The sequence below is a fragment of the Rhopilema esculentum genome, chromosome 15 (assembly GCF_057945365.1).
Source record: "Rhopilema esculentum isolate cy_ngs chromosome 15, ASM5794536v1, whole genome shotgun sequence".
In the NCBI taxonomy this organism is placed as follows: Eukaryota; Metazoa; Cnidaria; class Scyphozoa; order Rhizostomeae; family Rhizostomatidae; genus Rhopilema; species Rhopilema esculentum.
In genome coordinates, this window is record NC_142829.1 from 2,124,986 (window position 1) to 2,144,729 (window position 19,744).

At 37.6% G+C, this 19,744-nt stretch overlaps 2 protein-coding genes across 3 annotated transcripts in view; both read left to right on the top strand.

Moving 5' to 3' along the window:
* Positions 1-19,744, top strand: part of LOC135685228 (minichromosome maintenance domain-containing protein 2) — a 63,478-nt gene that overhangs the window by 8,799 nt on the left and 34,935 nt on the right. For both annotated transcript variants that reach the window (XM_089112674.1, XM_089112677.1), the window contains exon 3: positions 5,535-5,667. The gene's annotated coding sequence lies outside the window, so the exon portion shown is untranslated. The remainder of the gene's footprint in view (positions 1-5,534; positions 5,668-19,744) is intronic.
* On the top strand, positions 10,985-15,411 carry LOC135685229 (frizzled-4-like). The gene has a single exon (XM_065201096.2). It carries the CDS (start codon positions 11,078-11,080, stop codon positions 13,112-13,114), a length of 2,037 nt encoding a protein of 678 aa, XP_065057168.2. The 5' UTR covers positions 10,985-11,077; the 3' UTR covers positions 13,115-15,411.

The following is a 19,744-nucleotide window of genomic DNA, read 5'->3' on the forward strand; positions in this document are numbered from 1 at the left end:
GCATTTGTGGTCTGTTTACTCGAGGAGCAAGTCAGAACAGCCCAAGGTAGTCCGTAATCTGACAAAATAGTATAATTGTCAATTGTTTGTTTGATATAAAAAGTTACAAACAGGTCACCTTTGACTGTACCTAACGAGAACTACTTTACTACATCACAAAGGCGGCCAGGAGGAGCAATATATCGTAACTACCCCCATGGCACTAAATTACAGTTTTGCTATTTCAGAACGGTTTTATCAATAAATAAACACGAAGGAAATAGAGAGCATATTTGAAAGTTTTTGTTACTGAATTATTCAAATCTTGCAAGTAATGTCGCTCTACATCCAAAGCTTTGTAGAATTTCAAAAAAAATTTTCTGCTACAATTGCCAATTCTTTTTTTCAAAAATCAGGGCGTCGAAAAAAGTATTATTTTTATAGCCTGCCTTTTATAATTTTTTATTAGGATCAATTGACTAGCTCTTTTTAGAAACATCTGTTACAACCGCTTTATAACTACTTCTCCAATAAAGGTTTTGCTTCCTACATAAAAGCTGTTTGACCTTAAAAGGATCCTTAAATAAGCATCTTTCTCAGAATAGAAGGCGAACTCACTGCAACACACAAGGCCTCGTAGAAGGGGGCAATTGTCTCCTAGCATCTTCCTGTTAGAATTTATTCATCTTGTCGGGTCAATTACATTGCATTCTTATTTGTCAAGACATTTGGTTTTTAATTGGTTAGCTTACATCGCTGCTGCAAATATTTTTTTTCATCACACAAAATTCCCAAAGATAAGCCAACCAACATTAACTTACTTCAAAAAAATTGCCTTTTCTAACATTTAAATAAACCACACCGGTAGTGGATACCCACTTATGAATGAGTTTAGTTACATTACTAAATTAGGATCAAGGCGTCCCTAGCATCACAGGGAGGTGCTTTCATTCTATTTTAATAGGAGATATGCTACCAATTGACATATGAATTGCAAATATCCTCATAAAACGGCTATACATCTGCCTGTAAGTTTGCACATGGCATCAATTGAATATTATGTGTGTTTGTGGAGTATATGTATCATTGGTATTAGCTGGTAAGATTATGTGGTTAAGCTCTTACCAGCTTTCTTTATTATCTTCAGCATATGAAAAATTTCCTCTCTTGGAATAACTTTGGTCATTGCATATCGCTTTGTTGGCTTTTAACTTAGAATGCGTCTGGGTGTACCTAGAAAGACGCCACTGCAAGAGACGCTTGATCCAGTAGGTTCCATGACGTCAGTACTGGTTGAACAAACTTTGCGCAATGTTCAGTGTGTACATGCTTCAGCTATGTGATCAGCAAGATTGTTGAATTACGTTTGAAGTGTTTTGAACAGACAAACGAATTGCCGGAATATTGACTTAAAAGTTTAGACCTTCAAATAAGGGTATTGCGAAATTTGAAGATAGCATGGAAAGGAAGGGACCACAATTAGGCTAGCTGCACGCTCACGTTTCCCTGTTGGATTTGCAAACCGTTAATTTTTTATTACAAATTAACTTAATAAAATGACGCAGAAATTTAGAAAGCGCTAACTCTCCAAAAAAAGTCCACCCCCTCGAAAAGCGCCCTCTCAAAGAAGTCAAAAATGTGAAAGTACCCAGGGCGCTTTTTAGAGGAGATACGCTACTCTTTAAGAAGTGTCGGACGAGAAGTGCGTTTGTATGTTATGTTTCCGCGTTTCTGTTACTACCCTTAACTCAATTCCAAATGGTACTCTGGAGCACGCGAAGAAACATTGGTCTCATAATGATCACATTTTGCTGATTTGCTTCTATATTCAGTATTTTTTAAACTTTCTACTTGATGATGGGGTGCTTTCTACTCGAAATTGTTGATGCACAAAACATTTTTCAGAAAAAAATCGCTTAGTCAATTTGTTGCCTGTCAAATCGTAAGCCCCATTATTTAGATACTTGAACCTGTAGATTTCGGCGAACTCAACTTGGATATGAGCACTCACTTAAAGCTTCATAATTCGTTATCAAAGTTTTTTGTTGGTTGGACATGAAATTTCCTTATTGTTTTGAAGTTGAGCATTTTCGATATAATATAAACGCTGATTGTCACGAGAAACCGATGCAGCTCAAAATCCAAAGTATGCTATCTTTTCCAAAGACAAATCAACGAAAAGAAAACTTTTCCACCTTTTCTTTAAAAATGGAAAGTTTACAGTTTCTTAATTTTTTCTGAGCCTAGTACAAAAGTTTCTTAAATTTTTGGGCACCCTATTACTAGCTGCTTAAAATGTATGTATGTATGTCTGTATGTATAAAATTCTTTAACGTGAATAATAGAGCTAAGTTAAAAACTTGTTTACAGCCTGGTTCACAAAGTAGAATACAGTAAACTAAAATCAAAACATAAAATCCTAATCACATTGTATAGAATAAAAAAATTTTAATGCATAAAAGTTCAATGTCATATTCTATTTTACTCCAGTCATATTTTAAATAGTCTCTTGTAAATAAACCAGTCTCTTGTAAATGAAGAACGTGTATTTTCAATTTTTACCTTGAAGTGAAATAATAGCTGGAAAGGTTTTTTATTCTAATTTCTTATTTACTTGCAACTTGCAGTTTCTAACTTTAGGACATCTTGACGTGGTAAGGCAGCGCGCATACACACTGGTTTCTATTCCATCCACTTTTTGTGTCCTCTACAGGTATGTGAATCAAAATCTGAGTCGAGCTTTAGGATTTTGAAAGTGATAACTAAGATAAAGTTGTAGTTTACTGCCGCAATGTTATAATCAGGGCAGTTGGGTAGACCCACCATCCCTAGCTACAAACAAAAAGTAAGAAAGAAATATGTAGAACCGAATGGATGTTTGTGGGCGAAAGAGAACAAATTTCCAGCAAATTTTGTTGGAAGTGTATGAAAAAGACGGTGGAAGCCTATCGTTTCAAAACCTTTGCTGACAAATCTGACTGATTCAAGGACCCATAGACCCTTCTCCTGGCCGCGACGGCCCTATTTAATGTTAGCCTGTGCTCTAAGACCCCTAATATGAGAGTACAGGAACTTGCAAGTAAGGAGCTTGGAGCAAGGCTTTGTAAAGAGTCCTTGGTTGCTTATACTGCCGGATTCACACAAGAAACAATTGGGCTGAGAAGAAGGTGACGCCATGAGTTTATTGTATTGAAATTTTACCCACCTTGTCACAAAGAAAAAGGAAAACTAATTGTTTGTAACATCCCAAGAGAAACATCACCTCTGTTGATTACTTTTCCGTGTTAAATCGCTATCTTGATAGCTTCAAGGTGTAAAATGAGAACTAAAGAAAACCAGTGCCATTTATCATCTGTCTTGATTCTCGCGAATTGGTTCCGCCACCCTCTTGGGTGATTTGGACACTGCCATTGTCCCACAGGGCCAATGAGGGTGTGCCGCTATCTACTGAGTAAGATCTCAAGGAAACGTTTCCTTGCAAACGTGTATTTTTTGCTAACTTAAAAACGTATTTTAGTTGCGAAATTTGAATTTTTAGCTTTATCGAAGAACATAGCAGATGAAAATTGCCTTTCCATTTTCTTTCAACCACTGCGAGCCTTTCTGTTTTGTACTTAATAGAAATATGCGAGAAATATTCGGGCAAGCTTTCTCCCCTGGTGCCTTGCATAAATGCATCGATGCTTTCAAAGCTGTCTTTATTTCCCTTAGGTTCTGCAGAATCAGCACACATGCCGTTGTACACATATACACTTTTTATAAGACTAAAGTTTCTTTGAATATATCAAAATCGCTGATATTTGATATATTCAATAATATATTATAAATAATTTAATTTAATTTAAGAATAGTACAAGGCTCAAGTTCCATCAAGAATTACATTTTTCGCTTAATTGACTTTTTTGGAAATGTTTTGAAATAGACGTATCTGGTCTGGTGAAATAGAAGGAGATGAGATTGTTCTATTAGATAAAGTTTTATATTTTTATTTTATATTTATTATTCATTTCTGCTCTGTTCAGTTCTTGTTTTATTTTTGTAATGTCGTAGTACATCAAAAGAATATTTTAACTGATAAGCAGCGCTGATTAGCAAGTCATAGAATTTTTGTTGTCGCTGTCAATGAATTTTTTGTCTTGAAAAAGAACCCTAGCATGTCCATACAGAATCCCAAATCTTCGCATATTGAGGATTGGAATACTCCCCTGAGACGATCTCTTAGCGGCCAACGGCTGGCGGTCATAAGCGTGGCCACTCATTAATTTCGTCTTTGGTTTGGTCCTAAGCCGAAACATTAGGCAGTTTACCTGGCAAAATCATCAAAAAGGGTAAATATTTTATCTTGTCCATACGCAGATTGACGGAAATGGACTTAGATTGTTATATCTGACGGTTGAAGAGAAAGATATCTGTAATTAAGATTTATTGTTGAAAATGAGAGACAATAACATTAAACCAAATACAGTTGAACGATGGCCAACCAATTCACGGTTTACCCTTTAATTTTACTTATCTTTAGGGCTGTATCTCACATTCTCAAGTCAAGTCTGATGAATGTTCGGGACACGTAACGTCTCTTAGCTCAAACACAGACATTCGGAAACTTCATTAAATACTGACGCGCATCCTGTTTCCTTCTTAACCATTCAAAAATCGTTATCAATGTTGAGTGATTTCAGTGTCAATGTGCCTTGTGTTTCTTGACAAACCATCATAGGCCTGTGAAATATTTCATCTTATATACGAGACAACAAATGTCTAAAACCTCTCCTTTGCTTTGAAGGAGTTTTCCAGCAATTGATATCACCAGAACTCTAAAACGTTCTCTAAGCAGTGCATAAACTCGCAATTAGCATAGAAGATTGTCGATGCACCAGCTTGATAGAACATTCTTTTATAACTTTACCTTTACATTACTCGAGTATTGTTCGGATTTTAAGTGACGCTCTACCAGCCGCATATCTGTGAGCAGTTCTAGAGCATGTTAATCTTAGAACTTATTACAGAGGCCACGCTTCAAAACGGACAGGGAGGCAGACATTAAAGAATGTGTGATTTTTCATTAGTGGAAATGTCCTTCACTGCCACCACCCCTCTTGACACGGCCCCCTTCTTAACCTCAACAAAATAGTCTCATTCTAACATGTTTTAATTTTCAAATACACAAACATCCGTATACCAATAAAATCATTTTAATGTGGTAAAAAATTTAGGTATCTTATCTTGTCAATCAGTTCTAGAAATTTGTTTCTGAATTCCTTCATACATTTCAGAACTTGTGTATTGGGGGGTTTAACATATCTCCCCGATGTCTCCCCTTTGAAACTTATTAAAAACCTACTGAAAAAAGAAAGAAATCGTGTACAAGAATTATAGATATGTAGGGAAGAGAACATTAGTTGATTGGAAGGGATTATCAACATAAGATCTTTTAATATCCTTCGCAGTTCGTTTCTTAATGCAAATAATTTTTCCTCGCTGACCTTCACTGACCCATTGAATAAATAAGATACTGTTTAAATCGCAGATTTTTAACGAATACATTTTTTTCTTAGTTCTAAAAGCGAGATCAGCGAAGGATTAGCCAAGGTTGTTGCCACAGGAAATTTCGGTCAATTAATCTCCATGCTAAAGATATGGAAATTTGTCGGTTATCAGGGGACAGCAGAAGTCTGAAAGACCAATCTGGTAAGTCTTCTTACCATTTCCTCCTTTGATTTCATGGCTAGATTAATGATCCTTAATGGACTTGCTTTCGTTTGAAGTGCTAAATATAATAGAAAGGAACTGCTAATTGGCGAAATTATACTGTAATTTGAGCATGAATATCGTCTTCATCAAGTCAACCGATTCTCGTGCTTTTAACATAACAACTTAAATTTAGTTAAAGCCATAAAGTAAAACTCTTCATTGGCAAAGAGTAAAACGCCTCCTCTCCGCATCGAGGCTTGCCGTGCATGAACAATGTGCACAGCTCGTTACGTTCTGACTGGAGGTGTATTTCTATTGGCTATTCAAACAGGCTCGAAACCCTCAAATCGGAGTTCGCCGACTGTCCTACAATTAGGATTTCTAAGTTTGCATAAAAGCAATAGAACAACGTGCATAGAACATCGCTGGACAGTTATTGGGGAAGTGCAGACCCTTAGCCTCCCCACTTCCAAGAACTCAGAAAGAGGATTACTATTGACACGAACACTTGCGCCATATTTAGTCTCAGTATTTCCCTCCATAGTCTCTTCTTCGTTAAAACCGTACTGCAAAATTACCACATACAGCGGAGGAGAAAGGCTAGAGATATGAACATCGCGAAGTAGGCAACTGCTGAAAAATGAGACCTTTATGCGAGCTCAGGCTGGGCAATGTTTTCTTAAAAAGTTCTAAATAAATTGCTGATTCCGAGCTTGAATATTCTTATAAACAATAAAAAGAGTGTATTTTTATTAATCGAAGAGTCAGGTACGATAATCGACACAACAATAAAGGCCATCCTATATAAACATTGCAAGCGACAGATGAGGATTGAACTACAGTCTTTGTATGATTACTGTACCACAGATATAAGTATAACCTTAACTAATTCCTTGCTCTGTCAATTAATTGCATGCTAATTAACTAAAGTTGTAAAATATTTAACCCAGTTTATTGATTCCACTTCAAGATAGAAGTGCCAAAGCATCTGTTTTCTTATTTGCGTTGGGAGACGTGGTTCAGCACTGGCGGTTACTCCCCTGTAGTGAAATGAAATGACGCAAATGAAATTTAGATTAAATTTTAGACAACAAATACCAGCGACAAACCACGGGCGAGTTCTTAAAAATTGACCAAACCTCACAAGATCAACGGTAAAATAAGAAAATGCTTGAATAAATTCTGCATGACATGGCATCTTTGTTTAGAATGAGATCAGTGCTGCTTTTGCGAGGTTTCTTCTCATCCTGCATTTCAACCGTGCTGGGGTATAGCAAGCAATAGACACGCAAATAACAATCTTGGGCATTTTAGGCATTCAGTTTATTTTAGGCATTGAGTATATTTTAGGCATTGAGTTTATTTTAGGCATTCAGTATATTTTAGGCATTCAGTATATTTTAGGCATTGAGTATATGATGCCAATTGGGATATAAACATTAAATTTGTTAGGACAAGTTGAGCAAGGGAGCTTTTTTCACAACATTGGTAAAATTGGTTTATATCCATGGCATATGAGTATTTACGATTGAGCACCTTCAAAATCGAGGGGCGACTCACTCTTGCAAATAGCGTACGAGATTTGCCTAAAACAAAAGGATTTTAGGGGATTTTCAGATAAAACAATAGGATTTTTACAAATGGTGTACGATATTTTTATAGAATGATTTGCCCCTCGTTCAAAATACGACTTCCACGAGCTTTAGCTAGACTTTCCCAAAGTCTATTTTATGTTAAATCCGTAAGGCATTCATACTACTGCGAGGGCATATCCAAACTGCGGAGGAGACGATAGAAGGCGTTAGATAGATGACGCTCGTTGATTTAGCTCGTGTAATAATGCAATGCAAGTCTCGATTTTGACTGTCCCCTGTGGATAAGTACGCACCGCAAATCAATCAGAAAATGTAGGGCACGTGGACGGTTGACCCTCACAAAATTTAGCTTTTTGCTTTATTATGCAGTTTGCTACCCTTTTCATTGGCGCTTTGCCCCCTGTTCTGCAACTCTTCCGGGGTCTTTGGAGCAGGTCTAGTTTCACAATGACGACTTTATCACCCCTGTCTGCATAATCATTTTGTTGCGTACTTTTAATAAACCCTTCTCTGTAATCTGATCATCTGAAAACTGACGAAAATGTCTTCGCCAAATACTTAACAACTTAGATGCTATTTGATTCAGTAAGAAGAAGCTTTATTCACGTGACCTGCGCGAAGGAGGTCCTGTAGCTGACAAGGATCCTGACTGGCTTTGCTATGCAGTAACAAAGTGGTTAAGTAGCATCTAAAACCTCATTTCCGCAATCTTTGGTAAAGGATCATAACTTGAAGTTATTATTATGTTCATAGCTAAAGAGACGGTATATAGAGTAATGGCATTCAGTCTCTACCAAAATTATCAGGTCATCTGCGTTCTACCTAAGGAGACCTGCGCCAGGGGAGGGGGCTGCATGGGGCAGTTACCCCCTTTGCCCTTGCAAAATTGAACATTTTTCTTCTTTTTACTTTTGTTTAGCCCTTTTTCTTAGCGCTTTCCCCCCGTTGCAAGTTTTTAGTGCAAACATCCGTGGTTCTACCTTAGATGTTTGCTTGAAAAAGTTTGCTTTTAAATCGATCAAAAAGATTTTCAGTGCTTTAAACAGTTTGGACCTATGCCCTTCTCCGTTTGGCTAAGTTTAAAATTGCTCTAGTAAGGCGATTTGTGTTTAAGATATTCTTCATTTGTCTTCTCTGTGCATTCGAAACATCCATCAATAGGATATCTAGTTTTTCGGAATACATACCTTAATTCAAACACCTCCATGGTTTTGCCAAGCTACATCCTAAACCAAAACTTTCTCTTTAGTCAAATTAAAAAAATGGATGACTGTGAAAACGCACCAGAAGACCACAGAAAAGGAGGACTTTCGGTCTGTTCCGTATCTCTTGCGAGCCTTAGTACCTCACCGTACTTATTAGATTTCGTTTTAGATCTCTAATTTAGTTGTAGCTTTTTGTCATTAAACCGTACTTGTCATTAAACCGTAAGATGTTAAAAGTACTAAATTTGTCTTCATGACTGCTTTATGTCCAGAATCTCCCTTTGGTCTCTAATGGCTGTACCAACCACGCCCTACTTGGTGTCGGAACGGTGCAAATTGAGAAGGGGCCGAATTGAGGGCTAGTGAAAACACCTTCCAGTCTTCTTTCGGTCAATGCAGAATTACTTGGAGGCTATCCAGCTCTTTACGACATCAACATAGAAATCGCAAGCGGCATGATTGTAAGAGGATTACAAATTGAGCTCATCATCGGTGCATAGCGTTCACATTTGCACCAACGTCCAACAAAGGTCTGCTAATACAGCCAGTTATTATATATAGCCATCAACAAACACGTGCTTTAGAACAAGTAAACACGGTATTTTTTGATAAACTCTTTACCTGTGTACCAATGCGACATGTAAAAGCGGAGGAATCGTACTGGATTATGATGAAGTATCCATTGTTAATACCGAAAAGCATATTGAAGATTCTATATCAGTCTCTTTATTAATAAGATCAATCAAAGACCTATCAAGATAAGACCAACCAGGCTTGGTAGCTTCTATCAAAGAAAAACATGCTTTTGCCTACCGTTCATTTGCAAGCCACCCTGGATCAAGAGCAAACTAGCCGTTTGCCAACCCGATAATTTTGTCTCTAAATTTTCTAATGGCGTTTTTCGTCGTCATCATTGGATGGTCATGACAATTTGAGTCAAGCTAATACTGACGGAAGGAAAATTGTTTATTGGGGTCTCTTATTATCCTTTTTAGGACTTTCGATCAAAAAAAATTTCGCTGCTAAGCAAAAACTTGAAAAGAAATATTGCTTAAACGTCTGCCTGCAACAGGTTTGGGTAGTTTGCCACCCCTACTCCATAGGCCTGACTACGGGCATGCCTACAAGGCAACTTACTTATAAGATGGGAAACTTTGTGATGCTCCTTAGAATTTGAGACGCCGTAACTGAGAGCAAGTTGTACCTAAAAGGCAAACCTAGCAGTCATCCTTTCAACTAGCTACTTTTTCTATGCTATGAAGGGCATACTCTTTACCCTTGCCCCCAGTCTTTTCCAATTTCTTACATTAAGGAGGAGACTTCTAATCTCCCTGTTGCATTTTGAGCAGAATGGACAGACGCAAATGCCCAATGTTGACCATGGAATAGAGTTTCATTATCAACAACAAACAAGAAATCGCAATCAGATTTCTAGTGGAGACAGTTGTATTTGTGAATTCTGTGTTATCTCCGAATATTTACAAATAAATCAAGCACTGCGTGTAATAAACAATTGAAATTAAGCACCATGTTGCAGTCACGAACAGTCAAATAATATACCATTAACAGAAATTGTTATCAAATCAGACCATTTTCAGTAAGAAACCTTGTTTTCTGTGTTCCATGTGAGATGTTATGATGCTGACCACAATTCATGTCTCCCCTAGTTCCGAAAATTAAGCATCTAAACATCTCAATTTGAAAATCAGATGTTTTATTTTAATCGATTTTCCGAATAATGTTGGTCTAATTGTTGGCTTAATTTTGTTATGCTCTGAAGACTTGATCTCATCCCGCAGTAATGTTTCCTTTTGATTTCTTCAATTTCTTTTCAACTCCCCATATGATTATATATAGAACATCAAGGGCCGCTATTTTTAGCCCAAACAATGAACTTGAAGGACTTGATATTTACAATGGGAAGAAAGCAAAAACGCAAGAGCTCATGTTAAATTCTTGCACTTTCATTATCCAACATCCTATTCTTAGTTCAATAAGCACTTAGTAAAATTTACTGCTAAAGAAAAATCCCTTAAAAGATGAAGCATATCATGTGTTTCATCGAACAATACCTTGCTTTTGGAAACCTGCAGAAGACGCAACGAAATATAGTATCAACTTCGTTAAAAGTCAATCAATGATCACAATTTATCTTATACTGTATCAAGTTTCCCCAGCAAATGTTGTGGTGGTAGATTAAAACATAATAAAAGTTGCAATGACAACTCAAAGACCTTTTTTCTTATAAATGTAAGCTTTTTTGATAAACGATCAGACCTGTTTGCGTGAACAATTTGTCTGATAAAGCACCTACGCGATCACAATTAACTTTGGTCAATAAAGCGTAAGTATTTAGCACCAAAAGTCGAGAAAACCATGAAGGCTTTGACAATTAGCCTCGTGTGGTCACTGAAATACAATTTGATCAGGACATATGGGAATGAGTTAAACAAAAAGATTTATGCTTTGAATTAACCGACGCGACCAACAAAAGAGCGGCCGAGGGAGCAGGGCCGCAATCCATTCATGAGCAGTGTACAAACAGGGAAAACAAAGGACAGGCTTTTCACATGTCCAGTGAAGTAGTCACTCAGACTTGGAAGGAAGATGGAAGGACGAGTGTTCTCGCGTTTGGCTCTTGAGTTTTTCGTCATTTTTATATCGGTTGTTTATGGACAGGGCTTGAATGGAGACGGAAAATGTGAGCGAAATAGGGTTCATGATTGTTATGGATGGAACTATACACTTGTTCCAAATGAATTTTTAGGGATCGAGACACAACATGATGCGAAAACTCGGATTGCGGAATTCAAGCCACTTTATAAGGTGAAATGTGCCCCTAACTTGAAGCTGTTTATTTGTGCCATGTCTGTGCCACTGTGTTTTTCAAAGGATGGAGTAGCCACACCTGTTTATCCTTGTCGATCCATGTGTGAGGTTGCTCGAAAAGGTTGCGAGCCAATCATGAAGCAATATAACTTTTACTGGCCACAAGTCTTGGATTGCAAGCGACTTCCAGTGCAAAAAGAGGGTACAGTTTGCATGGCATCTCCGGAGGATAAAGGGAAACCGAAGGAGCCGAAGCGAAACCAGTCTTTGCCGTACAAGCAGAAATGTGAACAACATAATGAATTTGTTTATGTTAGCGATGGGGAAAATCACGAGTGCGCACCGAAATGCAATGCAAGTATAGCTTATCAGAAAAAGGAAAAATCTTTCATCGGAGCTTGGGTAAGCACTTGGTCAGTGATTTGCTTTTTATCCACGCTTTTGACAGTTTCGACTTTTCTCATTGATCCATCGAGATTTCATTATCCTGAAAGGCCGATAATATTTCTATCAATGTGTTACAACCTGTATTCAGTCGGGTATTTAGTGAGAGTGTTTGCAGGCCGCGATGCAATAGTTTGCCAAGAATCTCGTAACGGAAAACACCTCATCTCCGACGGAATGTCAAACACATCTTGCACAATTGTGTTCTTTATAAATTATTTCTTTGGCATGGCCTCGTCCATTTGGTGGGTTATTCTGTCTTTGACTTGGTTTCTTTCCGCCGCACTCAAATGGGGTCACGAAGCAGTAGAGAAATACGCTTCCATTTTTCACGCTATTGCGTGGACAATACCCACTGTTCAAACGATTGTAGCCCTCGTCACACGCAAAGTCGATGCCGATGAACTATCCGGATTGTGCTTCGTGGGTTTTCATAGCAGCATAGCTCTCTTATGGTTCGTTGTTATCCCGTTATTTGTCTATCTCATTTTTGGATCTTGTTTTCTACTCAGTGGGTTTATTGCTTTAATTAGAATAAGAAGAGCCCTGAGATTAAAGGAAACAAACACACAGAAATTGGAACGACTTATGGTGCGAATAGGCATTTTTTCAATGCTTTATTCCATTCCTGCCAGTTTTGTAGTTGGGTGTTTTTGGTACGAATACGAAAATTTGCTAGCTGTTGAAAAATTCACAAATGACCCATTTACGTGTCACTTGAACCCGGAGTGCAAGGAAATCCGGGGTGTTCCGCCAGCAATTCTTTATATGAAGTACTTCATGTTGTTGGCTGTCGGGGTAACCTCTGGTGCGTGGATATGGTCATCAAAAACAGTGCAGTCATGGAAAAAGTTTTACTACAAGTGTTGCGGGCAGGGTTATGACGACGAGCTGAAAAAAGGCAGAAAAGAGCTTAATCACAACAGAGGAAATCAAGCCCATGACCACATGCAAAATGCAACGGCATATACGCAGAGGTCTGGAAACATGTACGAACTCGTTCAACCAATGACGATGAACTCAGTTGTCACTCCCACGCAGTATATAAACACGCAGAGGTCAATAGACCCAGTTTCGATGTACCTCGGGCATCGCCCGAATGCGACACAGTTCATGAACACACAATCTATGGGGCCTGTCATGACGACAATGGCACCGATGGGTCCCGTCATGACTCTACAACAGTCTGGACCCTATTATCCTGTCCCAGTCGTGGCACAGTCTGTCGTTTCAAATCCAACCTCAAGTGGTCCTTATAAAAGTGTTCCAAAAACTGTGACCCCGCGAGGCAGCACGAGCACGAGTCATTATACCTCGGGCAGGACCACAGACAGTGAAAAATGCGGCAGTGGGGGGAGCAGGATCATTTAAATCGGTGAAAGTAGGCCTAGCAGGTGGGCGGTATCAAGTAGGCGCAGAATGATGCAGCTACAGAATCGATGCCTCTAGATACACATGCCTCCAGGATTTTTAAAGTAGTGGGTTATAACAGTACCCTGAACGGTGCAGGTTCGAAGAAAATGTTCACAATCAAATTTCCGATAATGAAGAGAACGTCTACAAAGTCACTGAATAGATGATGTCTTGAGACAAGGCCTTTTAATTGGCAAAATACTGAGCGTTTATTGGCAAGTTACCGTGAGTTTATTTAACTAATTTCTAACGCATTAAAGTAAAATGAATGCAAATCCTTTTAAAGACGAATCTCACTTTGCATTCCCCTTTGTTGACTGTCCTATTAATCTTCTTTAATGTTTCTCGTTGTATCATATAATTCGATTTGAATTTTATTGGCTCAGGAAATTGAATCTTCGAGAAAACCAGGACACACGTAGAAGGGGATTTTTTAATAACAATTTAACAACAACGTGGATAATCTATTAATAGCATTTTACTGTCTACGAATATTCTTTCCAGTAATCTTTCGTTGATACAGTATTATTTATCTGGGGACATTGACTTAGCGTTTCTGCCAAGTGTACCGCGATTCTTAACCCTTTCCGATTTCTAACTCTCATGTCAATGTAGATCTTTTATGATCCGCTTCAAAATTCTTAAAAGTCTTAATGTGAATCCAGGTATTAATAAAGCCATTTGGGGCATCCATAAAAAACCTTTATCAGAAAGGTTTCGTAGTACCGCTTGTATAATAGCAACAGAGGGTGCTGAGGAGAGAAGACGGTCCTCTTTACCTCATTGCCCTCTAAATGAATTTTAGACAGTATGCTCACGCTAGACGATCTGACAAAAGCTGAAATATTATTTCGAATCACTAGGCTAGCAAACATTAAGCGTATCTCTAGGTGCAAATAAGTGTATGGAAATCTTATACATCTTTCGTTGGAATCCTATGGTTTTGTCCCTTAAAAATCCCTAAAGCACTTTTATTTCGATAGAAACTTCGTAATTCTGTTGCAAGAGGGAACTGCCCCTCGGTATTTTAATTCAGCTAAATAATAGAAAGTCTCTTTGGACCCCGTCCTTGTTCAACTCGTAAGCAAGAGATATTGCCTACATAAAAGGGTGGAGAGGAGAGGTCGAGTGCGTAATTGGACAGAAAATCTCAAGGTTTTGGTGCACTTTCTTTGTTGATGCTCCCGAATATACAAGGTGAAAAACCAAAACACAATTTTATACCGATGCGAGAACTGTAGAAATTTCAAAACCATTTTCTTATTTCTTCGCATATCGCATATCACCAATTTTTAATGCTATTACGAAGAAAATCGAGCGAATGCGAAGTGAAAGTCAGTGATTGTGTTTCCTTAGAATACTAGCAGTTTTACGTTCGTTTCAACGATTCCATCGAGCTATTCCGAGAAATAGAGCCATTCTAAGAACGAGTCCCCTTATGAGATGAGATATATAAGGGTAATCTTTGCAGAAATGTATCGTTCTCTAATTTTCCATGAATTCTTTTTGATGCCCCTACCGTAAATGATCGAATCGCCCCTCCCCCTCATTTTAATCTCCATTCTTTTTTTCCTTGTCAAAACTGCATCGTCAGTCCAGAGGGACTGATTTTCAGGGGGCTAGGTATAGAATTCTTTCAAAACATAATCATATCATAAACTTATCACAATTTAATTTTAAAAACGACAAAGTAAAACCCAACTTCAAGAACAAGAAAGCATTAACTAAAATTTTGAACCGCCTTTTGATGTTTTGACACAGGGTTGCATTTATTGTTACAGTGTTTTTTACAATTTTTCAAAATTGAAAAGGCGGTTTAAACGAGCTACTTGTATATTGATTTTAAGATAATTTTTATGAGCCCCTTCCGTTTCGGACCCGTTTTAGCTCCAAAATCCACATGGCCACGGGCTTGGTGGGTTAGGGGTTATTTCGAAATTTTGTGGAAATAATATTACAAAATCCCCAATTTCCCCATTTCTATATCCATTTTATAAATTGATCTGTTCTAATCGTTTATTGCGTACTCTTCAATATGCGTTGGGCTGCGCTGTTTTATGTATTTTTTGGGCAGTTAAGTTGATAGGTAAAATTTTCATAAACATCTTTTAACATCATCGTCGCAAAATAATTAGCTTGAAAGTTTCCTTACCTGAGCTTGTATAGTTGTGCTATGCTTGAAAACTTTAGAACTTTATCAATAGTTAATATTGTAAAATAGAGTTGCTTATGTTATTTCTAAATTTAATGTATAACATCATCTATGTTTTTGCCATTCTTTTCTACAGATCTTGGGTGCTTTGTAGCTGTGACAATGAGAAGTAGGGGGCTTGGTTAGATTGTTGTTGCATGGGAGGGGAGTCTCCTTTTTACTGGGGGCTAGAGCCTCCCCAATAATTGTCAAACTGTAGTATGTTTCCTTAATAACAGTGTACTGAACGAGAAGGAAAACAACGGGCAACCCCCCCCTCCCCAATATGAATTTCGTTCCGACGGCATTGATGTGCATGGGCGGAGGGAGTATTGGGCAAAGAGGATAAAGAACGGGTTCATCGGTTCAAGTGAACTTCGCAAGAGACTCTAGAGGGGGTGGGCAACAATGCCCAATCCCCATAAACCTTAATTTAACCCATATTAACTTGTCTACCTTCATTCTAGCGTAAATCGTAACTGCAGCACATTTACTCACAAGCACCCAAGCTGCTAGCAGGGATAGGATTATTATCACAGTTAGAGTGAACATTCAGATTTCTACGTAAAAGGCTTCAGCGCTTAGATTAACTGAAACTCAAAACCTAAACGAGTACAACACAGCAGCATGGTCTGAATGGAACTGGTCTATGGTTCGAAAAGTCTTGAACCATGAAGCAAGAGCGATTATTGAGTGAAAATAAAATCTGGCGTTGTCCGGAAAAAGTGAAAATTTGGTTTTGTTTTCAGAACTGAGAAACAAACGCAATGATGATTAGCTATAGAGCCTAGGGGCTAGAACTTACGTCATATTTTCTTGCATGAGATTTGGTCGGGTTAGATGGTCAATTGATAAAGGAAGGATTGGTTTTCTGCAGGCAATTTGCATGAAAAGGAAAAGCTGCGATGATTTTTATATTGATTTGCAATGCTTAAATTTTTATGTTGTAATCATCTTCAGTTTTACTTTGACTCGTCTCTGTATCATCTTGAAATTTTCCGTTGTTCTTGCGTACTCTCAATACTTGGATAAAGTGACAAAAAATTGTAGGAGTGATTCATTTTCGCATTTAATCCTCGTGACCAAATGAAGCTAAGGCTATCTAGCAGATTTTCGTGTTCGGGTTTCAAAAGAAACCTTAGGCCAACGTTATCTTACCTCTGAGCGTCATTTTCAAAGATCGGATTACTTCATACAGACTAAACATATCATTTTGTTCTACCTGATCTGACTTTTCATAAACATGACCTGCCTTGGACTTTCAGTTATCCGAATGTGCAACAAAAGGCGTACGACTACAAAGGGTGTTCGTCAAGGGGCATTAGAAGAATGTTGTGTCTAATATTGGGGTAGAATGCAACTCGTTTTGAGAATAGCACTTTCTTTAAAAGTAACATAGAGATAAAAAAGAAACTAGTTTTGTATCTATCAACTGTTGTTTTTACAGCAATCGTTATCAAAGCAAGATTGCGGAAAGTGGAAAAGATTTTTTTTGCAATCTGGAGGCCACAAAAGCCTGAAAAGTATAGGCAGGTTATTATTGGGGGAGGGGGGGGGGAGACTAAAGGCAATGTTTTCGAAATATCCTTACGAAATAGCAAAATATCAAAACATTTTCTTCCTTCGGCGTCTAAAACAGAGGTCTTCGTATCATTCAGAATTTCCCAATCGAGCTTAAAACATGGATTGGTGATGGTATCTTTTAATTCGTTAATTTTTTTTTGGCAAAAAACTGGGGCTCTAACCCCGACCCCCCTTTTCCCTTATCAGCATGAATGCATGCAGTTGATGGAGATTGCGAAGTGTATCTTTGGATGTTTGATGTTAAATCCATATTTGCGTCGAAACTGCTATGGATACCAACAAATTACCCTTTTTGAGAAAGTAGCCCCTTTTTGATTGTCTCTACTTCATTTTACTTGTAAATTCCATCACAGCTTTAATGTACTTGCAGAGCAATTGGAAATCTGATAGTCAGAATAAATTTTGTTCAAAAACTAATGACATGGCTTTATGCAAAGGATCAAACAAATTCGTATACCTTTTCATGGCCGTTTACACTGAATCAAAATACGCGATGTAAATATTTCTTAAATCTTGTTATAGTCTTAAGTAAAATGTTTGCTGTTAATCTTTGTTCTCTTGGATTAGCCTTAGGTGTATTTACAAGAAAAATGTGATTGATAAATTCAGTTGCGTTGACGTTTTAGAAGTTAACGGAAGACATTAAAGCTATTAATCAAACAGCTTTTACTGTCAATGTATAGAAATTGACGAATGACAGAAAACACAGGTTACAAAATAATTGATGAATGTCTGTTCCTTTGAAAAGAATCTAATAGTATTGGATCCGCCCGTTTGGTTTTTGGATTGTGAAGCATTAATATAGGAAATTGATACAGTTTTTTCTATTTGAATTCATATTTTATGCGAAGAATCTTAAAAAGGATTTGGAGTGAATAAAAATCGTATAAATCTTTACATTCAGAGCCAACTCTCTGTTATGATGAGTCTTCGTAGACAGGGCCAACGAGAGGGGCGATTGCCCCCAAGTCAAGAAATAATGAATTCGATTAAATCCATTTTAAGTATGGAATTAATCGAAGGTTACAAAGTATGCCTAAAAATAGTAAAACGTTTAAACGATTTGAAGAAATGATATAATAGATATTCAGATCTAAAGGCCGTGGTAACAAAAATTTCTACTCGTTTTGCTCACAGAGAGCCTCGCCTTTCATTTTTGCCCAAGGGGCCTCCGAAAGCTTTTGTCGACCCTGATGCTAAGTGCATGTGATAAAGGTCTTGATGAGGGGGCCTTTATACAAAGAATTCACAGAAATTATGCTATGCTACACGAATCTGCACCAAATTTATATTGTTAGAAATCCCAAGAAAAGACAAGAGCTTTGATTCTGTTCACAGGGCCCACGCCAATGGGAGCCTGGGTGGCCATGCCCCACCCCCACTTTTTTCGAAACAATTAGCTTTAAAGCTGCAATAAAAGGGGAAAGAAGCCTTGGCCCCTACTTTTTCTAGCCTTGGCCCCCCCTACTTTTGTTAACCTTCCCCCCACTTTTAAATTGGTGGCGTGGGCCTAGGCTCAAGTTCCCCTTCATATGGAACTCTATATCAATTGATGTTTAAGAAAGAACCTCACTGTATGTATCAAATGGTATGAAAATCATTATGTATCAAATGGTATGTATGAAAAACATTTGATCTCCTAAAATGAGCACACTGAAACGAAGGAAACTACCTTTGCATACAACTACTCTAGCAGTTTGTTAACTTTTTTGTTGTATCAAAACCAACATATTCGTAAGTTAGTATCCATTTTATAATTTGATATTTGCTAGAAGATTGTTTGTTTTGTATAATTGAATCATTTGAAACTTTGTTGACAGCATTCTATTTCCGTGCTTTTTCATAAAGGGAAAGACGAAGTTTGTTTTAACGTTTTAGAGTCTATTTGCTTCCAACATTCTTTAGGGCAAATCTTGAAAGAATGCTTGATTGTTACCAATTTATGTATTAAAAGTCTAAAACAATTGCAATGATAAGGCCAATTCTCGAGTTCCTTTACAAAATGAAATTTCAGGCCCATGAAAATTCATGATAAGAAATGTTTTCTTTTGCCATTCGACTCTTGTAATATCTATGTGTTCTGTGGTGTATGCAAAGAGAAAGAAGGAGAAGTTCGATGAATCGGTGTTGATATCTGAACCGTGCAAACATAAACATCATAATGCTTCCTGATCGCAACCTGTAATCCATCTTCACATAAACAATTCTTCTTTATTTCCTTAACCAATTGAAAAACTACAGAGCGAATTTTGAAAAAAACTCATTCATTCTTCTTCGATGTTTAGACGGATTCACAATAAAAACACCGGCCGCTGTCTTCGACCCTCAATCGCGAAATAGGCCATCGGCTCATGAGTTTGAAATGAAAGCATGGTTACTACACTATCAGCAGCCATCTTTCATCTGAGAGTGTTTTTTGAAAGGCCAAAGTGTTATGTGAAGTAAGGTCTTGTGACCTGTCCTTAGCTGTGCCAAAGTTTTCCTAACTGCCCATATTTCTGTTTCTTTACAAAATCTATATATAAAGATAGAAGGTAGTTAAATGTTGCAAATGAACACATATATCTGTGCTTGAAACATACTGGAAAAGCTTAAGTGGTAGCCAGGACTTGCTTACAAGTCTTTCTCTCTGTTTTTTGCTCGACTCTTCTTTTGTCTGAATAGTTCGAAAAATGCGAAGTCTTATAAATAGGAAAGAAAGAAAAGTAAAAAGAGCTCTCTCCAATATATTTCCTTTATTTGTTTTTCAGAATTCGCTTTTTCTGGACTTTTCGGTCTAACATAAAATATTTCATTTTTTTTAACGGTTTGAG

What these genes read in the sequence shown, in the direction of transcription:
- LOC135685229 (XM_065201096.2), top strand. Translation starts at nt 11,078, where the DNA reads ATGGAAGGACGAGTGTTCTCGCGTTTGGCTCTTGAGTTTTTCGTCATT.